At 38.7% G+C, this 21,128-nt stretch overlaps 1 protein-coding gene across 3 annotated transcripts; it reads left to right on the forward strand.

Annotated features, from left to right (window-relative positions):
• The first annotated feature begins 221 nt into the window (after window positions 1-221).
• Window positions 222-21,105, forward strand: top2a (DNA topoisomerase II alpha). 3 transcript variants are annotated; one of them, XM_030122374.1, is made up of 35 exons: window positions 222-356; window positions 1,168-1,317; window positions 1,529-1,619; window positions 1,733-1,796; window positions 1,907-2,052; window positions 2,137-2,234; window positions 2,327-2,539; window positions 3,818-3,991; window positions 4,335-4,436; window positions 4,547-4,684; window positions 4,774-4,912; window positions 4,997-5,154; window positions 6,220-6,345; window positions 6,437-6,547; window positions 6,952-7,057; window positions 7,204-7,313; window positions 7,418-7,510; window positions 7,609-7,723; window positions 7,914-8,035; window positions 8,193-8,341; window positions 8,463-8,694; window positions 9,399-9,533; window positions 9,647-9,847; window positions 9,955-10,150; window positions 11,353-11,444; window positions 11,527-11,673; window positions 11,779-11,862; window positions 12,016-12,222; window positions 12,485-12,605; window positions 12,694-12,858; window positions 14,369-14,531; window positions 14,622-14,677; window positions 14,761-14,880; window positions 17,730-17,962; window positions 20,662-21,105. In XM_030122374.1, exons 1-35 carry the CDS (start codon window positions 339-341, stop codon window positions 20,812-20,814), a joined length of 4,728 nt encoding a protein of 1,575 aa, XP_029978234.1. In that variant the 5' UTR covers window positions 222-338; the 3' UTR covers window positions 20,815-21,105. The 3 variants fall into 3 exon arrangements, with proteins under 3 accessions (XP_029978234.1, XP_029978235.1, XP_029978236.1); XM_030122375.1 differs by having other exon boundaries at window positions 12,697-12,858; XM_030122376.1 differs by having other exon boundaries at window positions 12,700-12,858.
• Window positions 21,106-21,128: the final 23 nt, after the last annotated feature.

A 21,128-nucleotide genomic window follows, 5' to 3' on the forward strand; every position in this document is an offset into this window, starting at 1 on the left:
AAAAAAACTTCCGTTTTTTTCTAATATCGGAAGCTGATTGGCCGATATCAGGAAAAAGGCGGGCTTTAACACCTAATACATGGTTGATTGGTTTACAGTTTGAAAAAGGATATACTTGTCTCCCATTGGACAAAGGTATCAGCTTACCTCTGTTTGATTGGTTAACAAAGCTAGTGGAAAGGACTTCCGCTAAGGTTCAAATTTTTCAGTCGGGCGGCAGTTTCACATAGCGGTTTGTTATTAGAGTTGGTTAGAAGTCTGTTTACTAGTATAAAAACCAAAACATCTTAACACGCCGGTATTGAAAGCACCAGGGTTTCTTAGTAAATACGAGAAGAATGGCTGAACCACTTAAGGTAACGTTGACACCTCGATATTCACTACTACTGAAGCTATGCTAACTTAGAAATAAAGTCGCATTAGTTAGCAATAACACAGCGAACAATAAATGAGAATGGTGAACATTGGATAGGTTATGTTGCATTGTTTAGTTCAGCATTATTGTCGTTCATGACGTTTAGTGTAAAGTCCATCCATCCCCGAAAATAAGGCACTTTTGGAACGGAAAATTTGTCCTGGCCAAAACACATGCAGTAGGGCAACGAGGTGGTACCGAGTTTTATTAGCTAGCTAGATATTTTCAACATTAACCATCTATACTTGGCTCAGTGTTACCGTCTTATTCAAAACAACTGGTAATATGTGGAACATTATACGACACTTTTCACTAAGGTTTGGGCGTCTACATGTCACAAACGAGTCCTAAAATGTAAATTTTGCAAATATATGCCCTTATAAAATTGGAGTTTGTACACTGAGCCTGATTTGACCTTTTTAAAAAAAAAAAACTTTATACAAGTATTTACCTCGTGACAAAGTAGATTAACTTAAATCAATCCAGTAATCATATTCCTATATAAACCCACATTTACCTATTTATCCACAACCCAGACCTTAATTTGACTAAACATTACTGAACATAAAGCTTAACAGACTGATGCATGTAGACGTTACATTTTTAGGTTTACCTCATTTAGTTAAAATGTGTACAGTCTGCTCACTTTACAGCAATGGAATGTGACATTGCACATATACACACACCAGTAGGATACTCTCCATACACCTCACTAAAATGCAAATATCACAAAGTATCTGTGTCTTTTCCAGCAACATGTCTTGGAAAACAAGCCACTGGAAAAAACAAAGAAAGATCCCAAGCGGATGTCAGTGGAGAGGATCTATCAGAAGAAGACTCAATTGGAGCACATTCTGCTCCGTCCAGACTCCTACATTGGCTCTGTAGAGCCTGTTACCCAAGTAAGAAATCACACAGCGGTGTCTGTGCCTTAGAAATTGATGACTGCACAGCTAACCTTTATTGATTTTTAAGAGCCTGGGTAAATCTGAGCTCTCTGTGGCAGTGCAGAAATGTAGGATGTTTTGTGTTTTAGAAAAAAAAGAACACATCGATCAGTCATCTGTAACAAATTAATGTTTTATCTTTGTTCTCGGTTGCTTTTTCCTTTAGCAAATGTGGGTGTATGATGAGAATGTGGGACTGAACTGCCGTGATGTGACATTTGTTCCTGGACTGTACAAAATTTTTGATGAGATTCTTGGTGAGTACATTCCTTTCATTATCTTAGATAATGCAAAAAAACAAAACACATTATTTGTCAACTTATGATAGTATTCAACACTATTAATGCAATTTGTTGTTCTTCTCTTCCAGTAAATGCAGCTGACAATAAACAGAGGGACAAGAGCATGTCTTGCATCAAGGTCAACATTGATGTGTGAGTATAACATTGTTGCACGCCCAATTAAGATCCATCTATCAGACTATCTTACTATTACAACCCTTTGCTTTTAAATGGTTGATGTTGATTGATGGTATGCCTTTCAGCGAAAACAACACTATCTCTGTGTGGAATAATGGGAAGGGAATTCCTGTGGTGGAGCATAAGGTGGAGAAGGTGTATGTGCCTGCACTCATCTTTGGACAGCTCCTCACCTCCAGTAATTATGATGATGACGAGAAGAAAGTCACTGGTAAGATTTATTGTGGAATTTGTTTAAAAAATATTTCTTTTTCCACAACCTGGGTCTTATATTTGTGCAATATTTGTTCTTCAGGTGGGCGTAATGGATATGGTGCCAAGCTTTGCAACATTTTCAGCACAAAGTTCACTGTGGAGACTGCTTGTAAAGACTCAAAGAAGTGCTTTAAGCAGGTGAGAAGAGGACTGAAATCTTTTATCTTCATAATTCACCTTTACCCTTAAGAGAAAAATGCAAGCTTACATTGTGGCCATGTTTTCCTCAGACTTGGTATGATAACATGGGCAGGGCAGGGGATGCTAACATCAAACACTTTGACGGGGAGGAGTACACTTGCATTACCTTCCGGCCAGACCTGCCCAAGTTCAAGATGACCATCCTGGATAAAGACACAGTGGCTCTGATGACCCGTAGAGCTTATGATATCGCTGGATCATCCAAAGGTGTCCGTGTGTTCTTCAATGGCAAGAAGCTGCCGGTAAGTTACTGCTGCTTTTTCACTTTGTACATATTTTGTGTGTATGCATTACGAATTTATTACCTCCACATTTTTCAATATGTATGGGTTTTATTTGTCCTTTACACACACTTGAGTTGGATTTACAACTGCAATTTTGACACAAACCTAGCAATAAATCCTACAAAACCATATGTACTATTACTAGCAGTTTTCTGCTACTATTATGTATACAGGATGGGGAAGTAAAATTTACAATATTTTGAGGCAGGGATTGAAAGAAAGTGTATGACCAATTAGTTTATTGAAAGTCATGAGAATTTATTTGCCACAAGAAAATGTACATAATAGAAAATGTTTTTATTCTATGTGTCCTCCTTCTTTCTCAATAACTGCCTTCACACGCTTCCTGAAACTTGCGCAAGTGTTCCTCAAATATTCGGGTGACAACTTCTCCCATTCTTTAATAGTATCTTCCAGACTTTCTCGTAATAGTTTTGCTCATAGTCATTCTCTTCTTTACATTATAAACAGTCTTTATGGACACTCCAACTATTTTTGAAATCTCCTTTGGTGTGATGAGTGCATTCAGCAAATCACACACTCTTTGACATTTGCTTTCCTGATTACTCATATGGGCAAAAGTTTCTGAAAAGGTATGGATAATAGTGTTAGGTATGATTATGACATCAATATATGTTTGGTTTCAAAACAATTGACGTAGTGCCTGCTGAGAAAAAACAACTAAATGTTCATTGTAAATTTTGCTTCCCCACCCTGTATATTTCATTGTATTGCAATACTAACTTTAATGCATTTATGAGACAAACTGAATTGTTAATATAACAAAAATGTTTTGTTGTTTGATACCCAGTATCAGTCCCTTAGAAGTGAATTTCTTGAGTGTCAGCATATGCAGCAAATACACACACAAGCATTTTTACTAATGATATGTTGACAAATTAGAATTGTGTGTAAGCTTATTTTTTATGTTATAAAATTGCTCAACATTAGAGTTGAATCAGATGACTCAAGTCAGAATAACAGGATGTGTATTTTAAATTATTATAGTCTCTGTGACATACCACATCACAGTGCAAAAATTTTGTGCAATTTGAGCAAAGTATTTAAAGATTAATAGTGTTTTTGAGAATTAATGACACAAGGGTATCGATATGTTCTTACATCCCTAAAACTGAGTATGAATAATTCAAGACAAACATTGAATAGTCTACAATGGCATTAATACACTCATCTAGTATTATGATAAAGTGTAAGTAAACCTCTGTTCTACTCTAGGTAAAAGATTTCCGTAGCTACGTGGACCTGTATGTCCAGGACAAAGTGGATGAACTTGGTGAACCCCTCAAAGTGATCCATGAGGTTGTCAATGATCGTTGGGAGGTCTGCCTAACCTTGAGTGAGAAGGGTTTCCAGCAAGTCAGCTTTGTCAACAGCATTGCCACAACCAAGGTATAAAATCAACTAAAGTGCATTTAATATATTTGTGTGTAACAAAGTGAGTGGTGAATGAATGTGGGTTGTGACCTCCATACAGAATAAATTCATTTTGTAATTAGTCTGTTGGAATACTCAGTGCCAATTTACATTTTGCTTTATTTTTGTCAGCCCTGTTTAAATGTAAATCTTAAAGCAGCCTCAGAGCATTTTAAGGCTGACTGAACCAGCACACGAGGTTTTTTTGGCAGCTAAGTACAAGTTTGGCTCCTCTCCCAGCCACTTTGTGTCACTGTGGTTAAGACTTATGACATTTTTTTGTTTTAAATTTGATCTTATGTTTGTCCACGGTACCCAGGGAGGGAGGCACACTGACTATGTGGCTGACCAGGTGGTTGGCAAGCTCATCGACGTGGTGAAGAAGAGAAACAAAGCTGGAGTTGCTGTCAAGCCTTTTCAGGTAGTTACCTCTCAGCAAACAAAGACCTTAGAATATGTTGTGGTGGCATTCCGCTCACATAATGACCCCTAGAGGATGAATCTTCTAAATGTTTCCTCGTCTTCATCTAGGTGAAAAACCATATGTGGCTGTTTGTTAACTGCCTGATTGAGAACCCCACCTTCGACTCGCAGACCAAAGAGAACATGACACTGCAGCAGAAGAACTTCGGCTCCAAATGTCTTCTCAGTGAAAAGTTCATTAAACAGGTACAGATGGAAAATCCACCGGCGTTGCAGTCGTCCTCTCTAAACTTTAATCAAACTGAGCTCACCAGTTTGTTTTCTGTTTTCTGTAGGCCACATCCAGTGGGATTGTGGAGAGTATCATGAACTGGGTGAAGTTCAAGGCTCAGTCACAGCTCAACAAGAAGTGCTCGGCCGTCAAACACACAAAGATCAAGGGGGTGCCCAAACTAGATGATGCCAACGACGCAGGTACATTTTTTTCTTCTTTTTGTTTTGATTTATGAAGAAAATGGTGAGGGATAAATGTCCTGTGATAACCATGTGTTCTGTCAGGTGGGAAGAACTCCATAAGCTGCACACTCATCCTCACTGAGGGAGACTCAGCCAAGACACTGGCTGTGTCTGGACTGGGTGTGGTTGGCAGGGATCGCTATGGTGTCTTCCCTCTCCGGGGAAAAATGCTCAATGTCCGGGAAGCTTCCCACAAACAGGTTAGACCTAACAGCATTTGGCATTTGAAACTAGGCTTAATTGCACTTTAAACTTAAGATAGGCAGGAGGCTGCAGTCAGACAGCAGACAAACACATCCCAAATCTCTTTTCTATTTGACTCAGATCTTTTTCATGACAGTGTGAGCAGTACAATTTACTTGGAATCTAATTTTGGCCACCTCTCTCTGTGGTTCTAAATCAGATACAGATCTGGTCTCTTCCAATATGACTTTAGTTTGAACAGCTGAATCAAAATTCATCAGACCTTTATGTGACTCTAGATTGAGATTTGTCACAACCCTGCGCTGCGTGGAGTCTCGGATATACATTAAAGTAGTTCAAAGGAGCTCAACCTGAAACTAGTACAGCTGTGAAATGTAGCATATTGTTATCCTCGTAACATAATTGCCCAATTCATATATTTGTCATTTCATAGCTAATGGTAAAGAAGGAATCAGCAGTGTTAGAGTAAAGTTAAGCAGATATCACAATTTAGGCCAAAATATGACAGGTAATTATGCTATGAGGCCAATAACACATTTTAATGCAGCAAGAATATCCTTTAAAAAATATAATAGTAAAGTAGACAGGGACATTACTCAATAATATGTACATATTTTTGCTTAAAAAGAAAGTGTGTGTCGGGGGGGGGGAATACTTGTATTGGAATATTTGCAGTGTGTTAATACTTTTTTAAGCAAATGAAATACTACCATTTTCATCCTCTGTTCATTTGAGGACTGTGAGCAGTTCATAATGGGATCTAATATTGGCCACATTTATTTAATATAAAAAAATAAGAAGAAGAATGAATTTTTCCTTGCTCCAAATGAGGCACAGGTGGTAACCTCCAGGTCATGTGTAATACATGTTCAAATGGCTCAATCTGTACACAAGCAACATATTTTTTAATCAATAATTGAGGAAAATGATGGTATAAACATTGAATAGTTTTACTATTTCTTCATCAGTCATTTCATGATTGTCTCTGTATTTGTTTTATCGTCTGTCTAACATATGTTTATAAGAAGCTTAAAGTGAAAATGGATTATTTTTCTTTTTAGATTATGGAGAATGCTGAGATAAACAACATCATCAAAATCCTTGGACTCCAGTACAGAAAGAACTACAGCGACCCAGAATCCCTCAAGAGCCTTCGTTATGGCAAGATCATGATCATGACAGATCAGGTACACAGCTTCACCCATGTCATAATGAGGGGGAAAGTGATTGTTTTACTTTACGTGAACATGACTAGATTGTATTGTGTGATTGTGACAGGATCAAGATGGCTCCCACATTAAGGGCCTGCTCATCAACTTCATCCACCATAACTGGCCTTCGTTGCTGCGCCACAACTTCCTGGAAGAGTTCATCACCCCTATCATCAAGGTATGTAGTGTGCCCAGAAGTCTGACACGGACACCACAGGGTACAACCTAAGCTATGTGCTGGTAACATGTACTGTAGGGCAAGGACATGGACATGTAGTTTTAATGTGCTCAAAGGTCTGTCATGTGTTAAAATACTTGTTCTGTTTTAAACCTGTATGGGATATGCTAAAAGTGATGAGCTGGGGAGTTTTTCTAGATGATGTGAAAGTCACCTAACAACACAGTCATTGTTAGTATTTTAGTTTGAGTACAAGTACGCCATCTGGTGATGAATGCTGGAAAGGCTTTCCTCTCACATTTTGAATGCATACTCTGTTGTGACCAGTCTATTGTAATGAGGCATCATGCAAAGACATGAAGTGAAAGCAGGCTTTAATGACTCTTTAATCTGCTTTTCCTCAGGCATCGTTCAAGAAAACTCAGCTGTCTTTCTACAGTATCCCTGAATTCAATGCATGGAAGGAAAGCCAGCCCAACCACAAATCTTGGAAAATCAAATACTACAAAGGTTTGTTGCAAACCCCTGTGTGGTAGTATAACAAGCAAGTAAGCTGTTCTTCATAACTAGATAATGCCATGGTTATATATATATTTGTACTTTTCATTGTAGTTCAGTATTTAATTTGGGTTCTTTGATGGTCTTTAACCCTCTAGGTTTGGGAACCAGCACATCACAGGAAGCCAAGGAGTATTTCTGTGATATGCAGAGACACCGTATCCCATTCAAGTACTCCGGACCTGAGGATGATGAAGCTATCACCCTAGTAAGACTCAAACCTAATGTCACATAGTGGAGCAGAAAACCTTTAGGCCTTGTAGTGAGTGAAGACTGTTGTGTGATTCTTGTTTTGTTTTGTTTTTGTCACAGGCCTTTAGCAAGAAGAAAGTGGATGAGCGAAAAGAGTGGTTGACCAAATTCATGACCAACAGGCGCCAGCGCAAGGAGCACAACTTGCCAGAGGTAAGTTCTAATAATGAACATTATCTACTTTATTGGTTTTTTTTTTTTTTGTTTTTTTTTTAACTTGAGTTTTACTTTGTTTTGATGCCCCTCCACAGGATTATCTGTACGGCACGTCTACAAAGTCCCTGTCCTACAATGACTTCGTCAACAAAGAGCTAGTTCTTTTCTCTAACTCTGACAATGAGAGGTCTATCCCCTGCCTGGTTGATGGTACGTGAAAGACTAATGGGTATAAGTTTGTATTATTCAGGATTTTCTATGAGTCCTTAAAGTCTTAAAATCCAGCTCTCTGAATTTAAGACCTTAAACAGTCTTAAAGAGTCTTGTCTTTAAGTTGTAGATACTCGTAGATAAACTGAACATTCTGTAAGTGGATGTGTGTGTTTTTGGTGTGTGTAAGGTCTGAAACCAGGACAGAGAAAGGTGCTGTTCTGTTGCTTCAAGAGGAATGACAAACGGGAGGTAAAGGTGGCCCAGTTGGCTGGTTCTGTGGCGGAGATGTCAGCCTACCATCATGGAGAAGTGAGACACAAATCTCTTTACCTTTAAACTGCAGAGTCCATGCACTTCAGCTGTAGAAGGTTAATGCTGACTGTTCATGATGAACCCTGTCAGCTATATTTACAGGGAGATTTTTGATATTATTTATTTAATTTCCTGAACCTCTTGTGTTTTTTAGGCATCTCTGATGATGACCATCATTGGTTTGGCTCAGAATTTTGTGGGAAGCAACAACCTGAATTTGTTGCAGCCTTTGGGTCAGTTTGGAACCAGGCTGCATGGTGGGAAGGACTCCGCCAGCCCTCGATACATTTTCACCATGCTCAGGTAAGGAGCCTCTCAGAAATCTCTGCTTTAACTTTAAAGGTTTCCTGCACACATTGGAGTGAAGGAAAGTGCCATAGAATTAACAGGTTTACATTTTCCCCTTAATTATTCGTCTTTGCAGCCCTCTGGCACGCCTTGTTTTCCCACAAGTAGATGACAACCTGCTGAAGTGCATCTTTGACGACAACCAGCGCGTAGAGCCTGAGTGGTACATCCCCATCATCCCCACCGTGCTGGTGAACGGTTCTGAAGGTATCGGCACGGGCTGGGCCAGCAAAATCCCCAACTATGACATACGAGAGATCATCAACAATATCCACCGTATGCTCAACGGTGACGAGCCTCTGCCCATGGTGAGGACTGAAAGTGCTCCTTCAGACAGTTATTATCCCCCCCACCCCACCCCACGAAGAGGAGGCAGGGGGTACTGTTTTTGGTTCGGTTTGTTTGATTGTTAACACTCTTGCAGCAAAACTATTGCTTGAATTCATACCAAATTGGGTTTACAGATTGCCTGTGACCCAGAATAGATCTCAGTACATTTCAAGGACAGTAGGTCAAAGTTCAAATTTTTTTATGAATTTTTGAACCCCCCCCCCCCTTTACTTATAATGGGTGAAATTTCAAATGTCTCTAACAGCAAAACTATTGGTTGAATTCATACCAAATGTGGTTTATAGATTGCCAGTGACCCAAAATAGATGTGGTTACATTTTAGGAAAAGTAAGTCAAAGTTTAAATTTGTTATAACATTTTAAAATCTTTTTTCTTCTCACGTTTACTTATAATGGGTGAAATTTCTAATGTCTATAAAAACATAAATTCTGTTTCAATTTCGTTCAAACTCGCCACATATATAGAGGCAATTGATATACTGACATCACCACATGCATAGATATGATGACATCAGCTGGATTGGTGCCAAAATAAGCTACAATATGTGTGAGGGGCGGGGTTTGTTTCATCTGGTACCACTTGTTCTCTGTGTTCATGATGTACAGGAACAACAATGACGCCACAATTCATTAACAATTTCCATGTTTTTGTGATCACGAAGCTTCCAAGCTTCAAAGGCTTTAAAGGTGTGATTGAGGAGGTGACGGACAACCAGTACATGATCAGCGGAGAAGTGGCCATCCTCGACTCCAACACCATTGAGATCTCGGAGTTGCCTGTGAGAACTTGGACACAGGCAAGTCACTAAAACCTGATCCTGAAATCAAACGGCACTTGGTAATGTAAGGGCTTTTTAAGATCATGAGGAGTTCCTCTTTGAGTAATTTGATCAAACCTCCTGCATTTTAGAGCTACAAGGAGAATGTGCTGGAGTCAATGTTGAATGGCACAGAGAAGGTCCCCCCTCTGATCACAGACTACAAGGAATACCACACTGACAGCACAGTCCGCTTTGTGGTGAAGATGACAGAAGAGAAGCTGAGGGAGGCAGAAGCAGCTGGCCTCCACAAAGTCTTCAAACTGCAAAACAGCCTCACCTGCAGCTCTATGGTAAAACCTGCCACTCATTTGCACGTGTCTTGGAAATTATAGTAAATGACTGAAGAAGTCTTCAAACAGAAATAGCCTCTAAGCTCAGTCTTTATTTTCTCTCATAGGTTCTGTTTGACCACGTGGGCAGTTTGAGGAAGTATGAGTCTGTGCAGGATATTCTGAAGGCCTTCTTTGAGTTGAGGATGAAGTACTACGTGCTTAGAAAGGACTGGTTGGCCGGTATGCTGGGGGCAGAAAGCGCCAAGCTCAGCAACCAGGCTCGCTTCATCCTGGAGAAAATCCAGGGCAAACTGGTCATTGGTTAGTCATTTTTTGCAACACAATCCTTTATTTTAAGAAAGAAACATTGATTTTGTCTTGCTTTTGTGTGGTTTGTTGGCAGTTTCCATTTTTTTTTCTTAAAAAGTCCAAACTCCAACAATCTGAGTTTGAAGGCCCTACATGTTAACTCTTTCGGTGCCAGACAGTTAAGGGGCTAATAAGCCTTAAAAGTACCACAGAATTTGGCCGTTTTTCAGTATTTTGCGTCGTTTTTATAATCGAAGTCTGAATCGTCATCAGAACTCATTTTCTAGCAGATGGGACTGTTTTTGACAGATCGCCGTGTTTACGATATTACTACAAAATGGCCATCTAATTTGCATATGATTTCATTCATAAATTCATTCATAAAATGTCCCAAGCAGAAAACGAAACGCGAGCTCTTCCTTGGTCAAAAACCGCTCGGTAACATCCGACCGATTGCTACTTAGATTCAAAACGCACCGGACGCAGCCGATTCATTATTGATCATAATTTACATAATTTATTCGGTCGCGTGACCTCAAATTCCCGTCTGGTCTCAAAAGGGGGACACAGAAAGAACGTCATCGAAATGTGAGAAAGAAATGGGGGTGGATGGTTTGTTTGTACACAAATATGGCGTGTTCTCCAAAGCCGATCTGATCGGCCCGTGGCACTTTAAAGGTTGTATTCGTAAAGCCGATTTAATCGGCCCATGGCATTGAAAGAGTTAAATGTTTAGCATTAAATGAATTTGACAGGTCTTAAACATTGACTAAACACTGGGTTATTAAAAAAAGATAAGTTAAAATTATTTCTATTAATGTTAATTTAATATAGTATGGGTAAGTTGAATAATATCTTGTTTGGATGCAGCTGCACCTTATACAAGAAAGTTAGGAACTTGGGTAGAAAACCATTAAACAGAAAAACATGAAGGTGCTGCTAAAAGCCACCCAAAAAGTCCTGCCATCACCCAATACTGCTTTGTATTCACCTCATACCGACCATCTACTCTGAGTAGACGGTCGGTATGAGGTTGTAAATTCATTTAAAACCATGTCATGAGTTTAATTTGTTGAAATGTGCACAAATCCTGGTTAGTTGACGCATTCATTAAAACACAAACTGATGCTGAAGTACAAAGTAAAATGTGCTTTTTATTCTTTGATTTAAATTCTTATGTATCTCATTTACTTTATCACTCTAACGATTTACAGAAAACAAACCAAAGAAAGAACTGATCCAGATGCTGCAGCAGATGGGATACGACTCAGACCCAGTCAAAGCCTGGAAACTGGCTCAAGAGAAGGTACGATACTTCACACTTTGAGCTTTATTAGAGGGTTTTTTTATAATGGGCTTTGTGCTGAATAAATACCATTTCTTATTAGGATGATGTGGAGAATGAGGAGGAGGAAGAGGAAGGAGCAGAGAAGGAGGAGACCAGTGGACCAGACTACAACTACCTACTGAGCATGCCCATGTGGTTCTTGACCAAAGAGAAGAAGGAAGAGCTGTGCAAACAGAGAGATTCTAAGGTATGATGACCTGCTACAACACAAACTCACAGTATTAGACGTTGAAGTTTATTCCTGAATCTCTTCATCCTTTTGTTCATCTTTAAACTCATTGATGTCCTGTAGCTGACCGAGCTGAACACCCTGAAGAACAAGACTCCAGCTGATCTATGGAAAGAAGACCTCGCTGCTTTCTCAGAGGAACTCGAGGTAATAGCGCTTAAACAGTCAATATTTGTATGAATGCTGCCTCTAGTTTTGTCCTACAGTTAATGTCTGGAAAATGACGATGACCTGACAATAAAAAGCTGTACATACTTGTATTCACCTGCATTTCTCTCTTGAATCATGTCTTGTCTTCAGCGTATTGAGGCAAAAGAAAAAGAGGAGACTTCCCTCCCTGCGGTCAAGGGCAAAGGAAAAGGCAAAGTGTTGAAGGTGAAGGTGGAAACGCTCCCAACGCCACAGGGCCGCCGCGTCATCCCCCGCGTTACCAGCGCCATGAAAGCTGAAGCCAACAGGAAGGCTGATCTGAAGAAAGGGGAGGGCAAGAGGGGCAGGAAAGTCAAGGTACGTCTTGATTTAAATAAATCACAAAGCAATCTTGTCCCTTGAACTTTAATTTGACTCTGTTGTCAAAGTGAAGTTAATGTTTAATAGATAAAGGTAACAAATCCAGCATGTCATTGTTTGTTACATGTGCACACCTTAAATAACTGATGTATTTGTTTATTTAGTTTTTTCTCTAAATCTGATTCTTACAGGCCTGATAGAAAGTGTTAGTTAGGTGTGGGAAACTTATTCTATTTTACTTGATGCTGTTTCTCTGTAGACTGAGGATGTGGTGATGAGGATGGAATTTGGAGAGGATGGGGAGAACATGGAGCCAGCAGAGGAGGTCGGCTTAGCTGCACGGCTCAGCAAGAAAACTAAAACCACCACAAAGGAAAAAGGTGAGAACAAGAACTTTGAACCTAAAAAAAAACAAAAAAAAACAGACAATTTTTTGAAGGTGCGTCTAAGTAACCGAGATCACCTTCTTTGCAGCAACAACTGGCAAGCAGACCACCCTTCAGTTCAAACCTGTTGACAAGAAGCGGAAGAAGAACCCTTGGTCCGACAATGAGTCTGATGATGCATCCGAGGATGATGAGGATGTGGAGGAGGTGGTCGCACCCAGAGAGAAGGTCGAACGCAAAACTAAAGGTGAATCCGATGAATTGACTCTTACGATGTTTACATGTACGAAATATTCAGTGTTTTGCCCTCATTGTGAAAAGGCCAAATTGGCTATTTAAAACGGATGTTCCACTGGGAAAAGGTCTAGAAGAGGTGTCTTTGCAAAATAGAGTTAGGGTGAAGCTGCCTTTTTGGAACATCTGGATGTGGAGAAGTGAGCTGTGCTGTTAAACCCATGTGAAAGAAAACGCCACACAAAAGGAAATCATTAATTTCATAATAATAATTATTTGTAGCTCTAAGGTTGTTCTTTTGTGTAGCAGAGTTCACAGGGAGCAGAAGTCGCCTGGTTATTTCAGCAGAGCCCAAGTAATTACAAATACTGCCCAGCTGAAAATGTTTTTGTTTTGAGGTGTGAACACAGGCTTCCTCTTTCATTTTTCTGAACATCTGCTTGAAAAAAAGTTAGCCTTTCTGTATTTGCTCGCATCCAAAACCTGTTTGTCATTTTAATATCATGTGTAAACGCAGGTGTTTTTCTGCTAGAAATGTGGCCTTTTCGTTGGAGCATGAATATTTACTGGAGTGGATCTTTGTCTGTAATCCAGCTGATCATATACAAGAGGTCATTTTTCTCACCATGCATTAAAACCCACAAATTAATGCATATTCCAAATTCATTATGTCTGACATGTGTGGTGTTCTCATACCTCACATGTCGATTTAGAACAGGGGTGTCAAACATGTGACCTGTGGACCAAAATTGGTTTACCAAAGGTTCTAATCTGGCCCAGGGGAGGAATTTGTGAAATGCAAAAATTACACTGCAAATATTAACAGTCAAGTGTGTCAAATTCAGTTTAGTTCGAAACTCCAAATACCAGACTTCAAAAATGTTATAATCTACCTGTTATTAAATGATTTGTGCGTTTGTAGATCCACTGTGATCTGTAAATTGTCATGCACATGTGTAAATAAGTTAATAAGATAAGTTGAAGCATAATATTGTTAAAATTAAACTTGTTTTTCTTAAGAAATGTCAGGTTTTTCAGGTAATTCACATTTTCATTATGCAGTTTTACGTTTGTCACTCTAAAACATGGAGAAAAGTTCAGAGTTGTCATTATTAACAGGTTATTGTATTATTTTATATCTGGCCAACTTGAGATCAAATTTGTCTGATTGTGGCCCCTGAACTAAAATGAGTTTGACACCTCTGATGTAGAACATTGTGATGGTCACAACATGAGACAAACCTTACCAGGGTTCTAGTTTAACATTTGTATTATTATACATGTTTTATAATACATCCTTCCTTGTTCAAACCATGAGACTAGATGCAATCAGTTAACAAATATTTGGGATTTGGAATTAAAACACTCATACTGCCCATTTCCTGTAGCTAACGACCTCTCTTATCGCAACTGCACTTAAGCAAAAGCTGTTTGGTTCTTCAGTTATGGCGTGACTCCAGAAAAGTAAACCTTTTCTTGGTCTTACACTGAACTTACTAAAGTGGTCCTTCCTGTTGTTTAAGGTGCGGTGAAGTACAGCATGTCCGACAGTGAGGACGAGTTTGATGACTGGGGCAGGAAAGACGCCCCAAAACAGAGAGCTGTTATCAGTGACGATGACAGCTTCATTCCAGAGGCCAAATCCACGGCCGACAGCGACGTGGAATCTCCAGCTCCGCAGCCCAAGTGAGCATTTGGATTTTACACTTGTCTCCCTCACAATAAATATCCTTCAGTGTCCGTTCAGGTGAATTGACCCTTTTCACTCTTATGCAGGAAGAAAGTTGTAAAGAGTAAGACAACAGTGAAACCAGCTGAAATGAAATCAACCTGTGAGTATTTTCATTAGAGGTCATTCACCTGTTGAAACGCTTGATCTGAGGTTTAATTCTTTGTTGGCTTTGAAACCGTTCAGCTCCGTCTGATGATCAGGCACCTGCATCCAAACCTCCGGTTCAACGGAAAACCAAAGAAGCAGCCCCCAAGAAACCCGCCGCCGCCAAGAAGGCAGCAGCGCCCAAGAAGAAGGCTGCAGGTATTAGACGGGCTCCGTATGGTTGCATTAATGACCAACAGCTCACTGTGGTACATGTCACACATTGAGACGCAGATCAGAACACATCTAGTAATGCAGAGATTTTGGAGGAATTATACTTATTATCATTGTCTGCATAGATCAGGGGTGTCAAATGTATTTTATGTCAGGGGCCATATACAGCCCAGTGTGAACTCAAGTAAAATATAAATAATATCAACTCCAACATTTTTTGTTTTAGAGTGGGGGGGGAAATAATGAATGAATACCAAAAATAGGTGCAATTTTAACAATATTCTGCCTCAGTTTATCGTTTACACATGTGCATTTTAACTTACAGATCACAGCGGATCTACAAATACACAAAACATGTAGTAACAGGCAGAATATTGTTACAGTTATACTTCTCATAAGAAGACATTTCACATTGTTCATATTTGATCAGGTTATTCACAATTTTTCAAAGTACACACACTAAAATAAGAGAAAAAAAAGTTTGGAGTTGTCATTCATTTTTAGGTTATTATAATAGTATTTTACTAGTACAAAACCCACTTGAGACCAGAATAGGGCTTGATGTGGTCTCTGAACTTCAATGTTTGATTGTTATTATATTCAGTGTAAGTTTTCCATTTCACAAATTCATCCCACGGGCCATATGTTTGACACCCCTGGCATAGATTATACAGTGTGTTCCCTAATATGCACAGGATTCACATACATCACAGAAAATCTGGACAACCATTGACTGATTTTAGTCATGGGAAAGCACAAGATAAAAACAAAAAGTGTAAGAAATGTATTTCTTACCTGAGAATGAACTACTAATCTAGTAAACTTCATTTGAACAATGCAATTTAGTCAAAACTAAGTTACTGTAGTTATTCAGTTCTTGTTTTTTTTCAGCCAGCAAAAGGTTATACAAGATGAATTATGTAATCACAAAGCACAGAGTTTAGCAGAAGAAACCAGATATTACACACTGAGAGATCACTTTAAAGATGGGACAGATGTCCATGTATCTCACTGGCCCGTTCTATCAAGAATCAATAAGTTGAATTTGTGATTTTGTCAGGTTTTGCCCCTATGTTAGAGTCCTGTGGTCTTCAGATCAATCTCCCAATAGAAGTGAGTGATACTTTCACTGGAGGAGGACTCAACACATTAAATGAAAGTCCATATATGACTTCTATCAGTGCCCAATAGTAACTATTTTGATATATCTGTACCCATTTCTGTGTTATAAAGCCATCAAAATATAGACCACTATAAATAAAGGCAAATTTTCAATACTTAAAAAATTCATCAAAAATCTAAATTTCTCAAAACTGTGAACAGACTTTGTAGACATTGTCCCAAGATAGCTACATATAAAATTTAAATGAATTCGACCAATAGTTTTATTGTAGAAGATGTTTGAGGAAATTGATAACGAAGACGATGCTGTACACGGTTCCTTCACAACAGCTCACAGACTATTTGCCGGGCAAGCTAATTAAGTACAGAAATTGTGGGAAAAAAACTCAAAAATTGAACATGAACTCATGTCGTATTTTCCACTAGGGAACTGGGAAAAATTGTGATACATGAGTTGCTGAAGTGAAAATAACCCTTGACCTTCTCAACACAATCGGGAGCAATGACGGATTAAAAGCAGATGATAAACACACTTTTATTAACGTTCTGCTGCTGTTAACTAATTATTTGGCATATTTATAGTATACACAACTTGCAAAAAAATATTTTACCAAAAAAATAAGTGAAGTTTGCATGTTCTCCCAACGTGTGTGGGTTCTCTTTGGGTATTCCGACCTCCAAAGACATGCACTAATACAGTGGTTCTCAACCTTTTTTGGCTTGTGACCACATTTTAACATCATACTTTTCTGGCAACCCCGGACATTCAAAATAGAGACTTTTTTTTTTTTTTTTTTTTTGCTAAAATTAATATGTTTTTGATCATGTAATAGTTTGCTATACTATGTTGCAAATAAATGTTAATTTTAGACAACATTTAGTCTATATAATGTATATTATTATGGACAGAGGCAGAAAGGCCAGGTGTAGATTACTGCACAAAGGGAGAATTTGATTTTCTTTGGCCAGGATATGTATAGTCAGTCCAGTTTGGATTTACAAGGCTGACGATACTGAACAAACAAGAACTCAAACTAATGAATTATGAAAGAACTGCAGCGTCTGAAACCGACCACAATGAACATTTGAAAGATAAACAGTACCACAGTGCTTCAGTTTCAGCTTCAGAGTTTGTGTCTTTTATGTATTGGGATTGTCTCTCAACTCACCATATATTTTTTATTAGAAAGTTGTTTTTTTGTTTTGGTTTGGTTTGGTTTTTTTTTTTGCAATTACTAGAAATTTCCGTTGACCCCATGTGGTGTCCCGACCCCAAGGTTGGAAAACACTGCACTAATAGGTTAATTGGTTAAATTAAATTGCTTATAGGTGTGACTGTGACAGTGATTGGTTGTTCATTTCTATATTTCTGTGACCCTCTCCAGGATGAAGATCAGAAGATGAATGGAAAAAAATACTGTAGCAGATGAATTAACATGTCCAAAACTGTTTTACCCAAGTAGCAGGTCACCATAATTTGTGTGTCATCCATTTTTCATTTCTATATGACAACAAAAGCACTTGAACACAACACACGGGGTAATTTCAAATCCACAAGTGGAAAGGATCATACTCCTGATAGCCTGTGAGGGCAGTATTAGTGTGTGACACAACCCTTATCTGTCACACCAGATGAACCATCACTGAAAAAGTCCTGAAAAATCATCTGTACAAACTGATAAAGTCTCCATCTGCTCTTACATTTTTCCTAGATGTGAAGCAGCCATCCATCATGGATGCCCTGACAAAGGCCAAGCCCAAAGCTAAAACCGCTGCCAAGAAGCTCCCTTCATTTGACTCCAGCGACTCTGAAGCTGATGTTAAAGCCGAAGTTACAGAGAAGAAACCTGTTCTCAAACGGAAGCAGGTGGTTAGCGAGGAGTCAGACAGCAGCTCAGACGACCTCATGTCACGCCTCAAGGCTAAACCCACCGCCGGGACCAAGGTCAGTTCCACCTCTGCTTCAGGTTTTAGGTCGGGAAAAGACTTACATTTGGATCTGTGAGGCCATAATGGAAAAAACATTTCTTTGTAATTTTTTAAAGTGAGTCAAAATCATCTGTGGGAAGAAGAGTTTGTGAAGAAGCTTTTATTAATGTACTGTTGAAACACTTTAGCCTCCTGAGACCAAGGATTGCACAAGTTTCTGCTTTATTATGTGAAAAAATTGTCTTCAGTGAAAACAGCAACATTTTCAGATACATTTAAAATTTTAATTTGCAGTGGACAGCTTTTTGTGTTTGTTTGGTTTTTTTTTTGTTTTGTTTTTTTCTTTTATGTTTGAAATAAATAAAGCATTGAATCTCATGTCCACCAATACGGACATAAAACCTACAGCTGAGGATAAAACTACATCTTTCTTATAATAATGTCTTTTTGTTTTATACTTGTCCATTGTAAAGAAGTGTAACTCACTGTAGTAACCACATTCCTCTGACCTGTTATACTGACCTTTAACTGGGGATGCACCGATGCCGATACCAGTATCGGGTATCAGTCCAATACTGAGCGCGTGTAGTTCTACTCGTACTCGTAGAAATGCTCCGATACAAACACACTGATACCACTTTACGGCAATGTGACGTTCACAGTTAAGTGCAGCAGGAGTAAAGTCAGCAGTGTGGAGATTATTCAAAATAAACGACGGTGACAAAAGTAACGGTGACTAAAAGTTACATTTAAGATACGGATGGAGCATTCTGTCCGTCCTCTGTGTACATTCTGTACATAATTCTGTCTGTTTTCTGGGTGCTAACGGATGCGTACCCAGATGGAGAATTCAGAGCAGTACCACCGGGAACCGTGGAGGTAGAGGATCTTTTCAAAGAGCGGCTGTGTGAGTTAGAGAAAAACTACTGACATATTTATGACAACTACCCTCGTCAATATCAACATTAGCATCCACATTAGTATTACCTCCTCTGTCGTTGCCATGTTTGTTACTATTTACTTTCTTCTTCTTTGTCTCAAAAAAACTTTACTCTTCTTCATGGAATTTGGTGAGTATAGTTAATTATGAGCGGCACCCTCTGGTGGATTGATTGAGAAACGCTCATCCCAACGCATTAAATGTCAGTAGCAGCACTTTGTTACAGTCAGACTAATGACAATGACAATAAAGCACATTTTCAAAAGTAACTAAATATAGTAATGGTATTATTAAGTACTCATATCGGTACTCAGTATCAGCAAGTAATGAAATGTAAGTACTTGTACTCGGTCTGGAAATAAGTGGTATCGGTGCATCCCCACCTTTAATATCTGAATAAGAAAATATAATCTGTCTAAAAAGCAGTCTGAAATTTGTTAAAAATAAGATGAAAATATTTTTTTTAATTAAATTATCAAATACGTGTGGATTAGGGGTGTTAGAAAATATCAGTTGTGCAAGATATCGCGATATTTCATTTTACAATACTGTATCGATATTTTTAGGTATTTATTCAAATGCAGATATGACAGAGGTTTGTTTTTGTCTTATTTTTGTATTATTTAACAGTTTTGTTTTTTGTTTTTTTTTAATGATGGTTATTTGAAGCATCCTAAAAGCACTTTTTGCTGTCTGAGAAAGGCAGATGGTAGTTCCTTTGTTGGGATTACACAAAAATAATGCTATGATGTTAGTTATGAACTAATAGAATATGAACATTTGAACAGCATCTTAAACTTTAATTTCTGTAAAACATAATTTTAGTTTTAACACAGGAAAATGTGATACAGCATTAGATCCTGTTGTGATCAAATAAAAATGTGTTTAGTATTTGTGCACATTTCTGATTTCTGAATTCAATTCTTCCAGGAAATAATTATTTTAAAAAAGAGAAACAAACAAAAAATTGCCTTTTTAACAGTATCAGGACATTTCGTGATACAGTCTACTCTCGTTATACCGCCAACTTCCGTTCACGGCCAAATTGGCGGTATAGTGAAAATGGCGTTACAACGGGTTGCGTCCATAATGTGCATGTCTTTACTATATGATGTCTATGCTGCTTCCGTTAACCCGTTCTAATTGTGTTTCTAAATAAATCTTGATTCTGTTATGTTGTAAGGGATCATTTAAAGTGGGGAAACATTTTAAGCATTATTATACCGTGTCGGGAAATGACACCCCATCATCTTGAGGCTTTGGCTTAATCCCACGTCCTCTTCCCGACATCCTGACCTACTGAGTGTTCTGCGATAAATGAACGGTGGCCATTCCGTAGACCTACTCGTAGCTTGTTGCGATCAGCGTCTGGCGCGTTTGTTTCAGTGCATTGTTAAAATTTATGTGTACTCGATGGCAATCACGCTGGCGGTATAACGATCGGGAAATCAATGGTATAAGTGTTGTTTGTGCATGGAACTGGGCTGGCGGATGGCGATAGGCGGAAATGGCGGTAGCTAATGGAATAATGCATTGGGGTTTTTTGTGCAATGGTTTTGGTCGGCGGTGAGCGAAAATGGCGGTATAACGGCAGGCGGTTTAACGAGAGTAGACTGTATATCGTATCGTGATCCTAGTATTGTGATTTGTGTCGTATCGCCAGATTCTTGCCAATACACACCCCTAGTGTGGATACAGTCAATTCCCATGGACCACGAGGACTCCTAAAAACTCATTCATTTATCATTTTTTGTTTCTTTATCTTTAATTTGTAGAAATCTAAGAAGTGGGACGACGATGATGACAGCTTCCAGATATCGAACCAGGAAGCGGCGGCTCCTGTTGCCGTGGCGCCGAGGGACAAACCCTCACGTGCCAGGAAAGTCATAACCTACATCCAGGACTCAGACTCAGACGACGACATGTAAACGTTGCTGTTGATTTAAAGCCTCGTCTTGTTTTTTAGTTTAGTATTAAAGACAGGTTTTTTATTCAATTTTATTCGTAGTTTGTACCAGTTTATCGCTCAGCGTTTATCACTGTTGCATGCGTGGGCCTAATACAAATCTGATTCAATGTAATGTCGTTTTATAGAGAAGCAGATGCAAAGTTTCTGATTGAATTTTTGTGTTTGTTTGTGCTAACCACTTGTTTGTCTTGTAAATATTTTTATGGTTCCTTTTAAATGTTGAAAAATAAAGTTTCTGTGTTTCTATGAATTATGGAGTGTGTTTGGAGTCAA

The sequence above is a fragment of the Sphaeramia orbicularis genome, chromosome 19 (assembly GCF_902148855.1).
Source record: "Sphaeramia orbicularis chromosome 19, fSphaOr1.1, whole genome shotgun sequence".
NCBI classification, from domain to species: Eukaryota; Metazoa; Chordata; class Actinopteri; order Kurtiformes; family Apogonidae; genus Sphaeramia; species Sphaeramia orbicularis.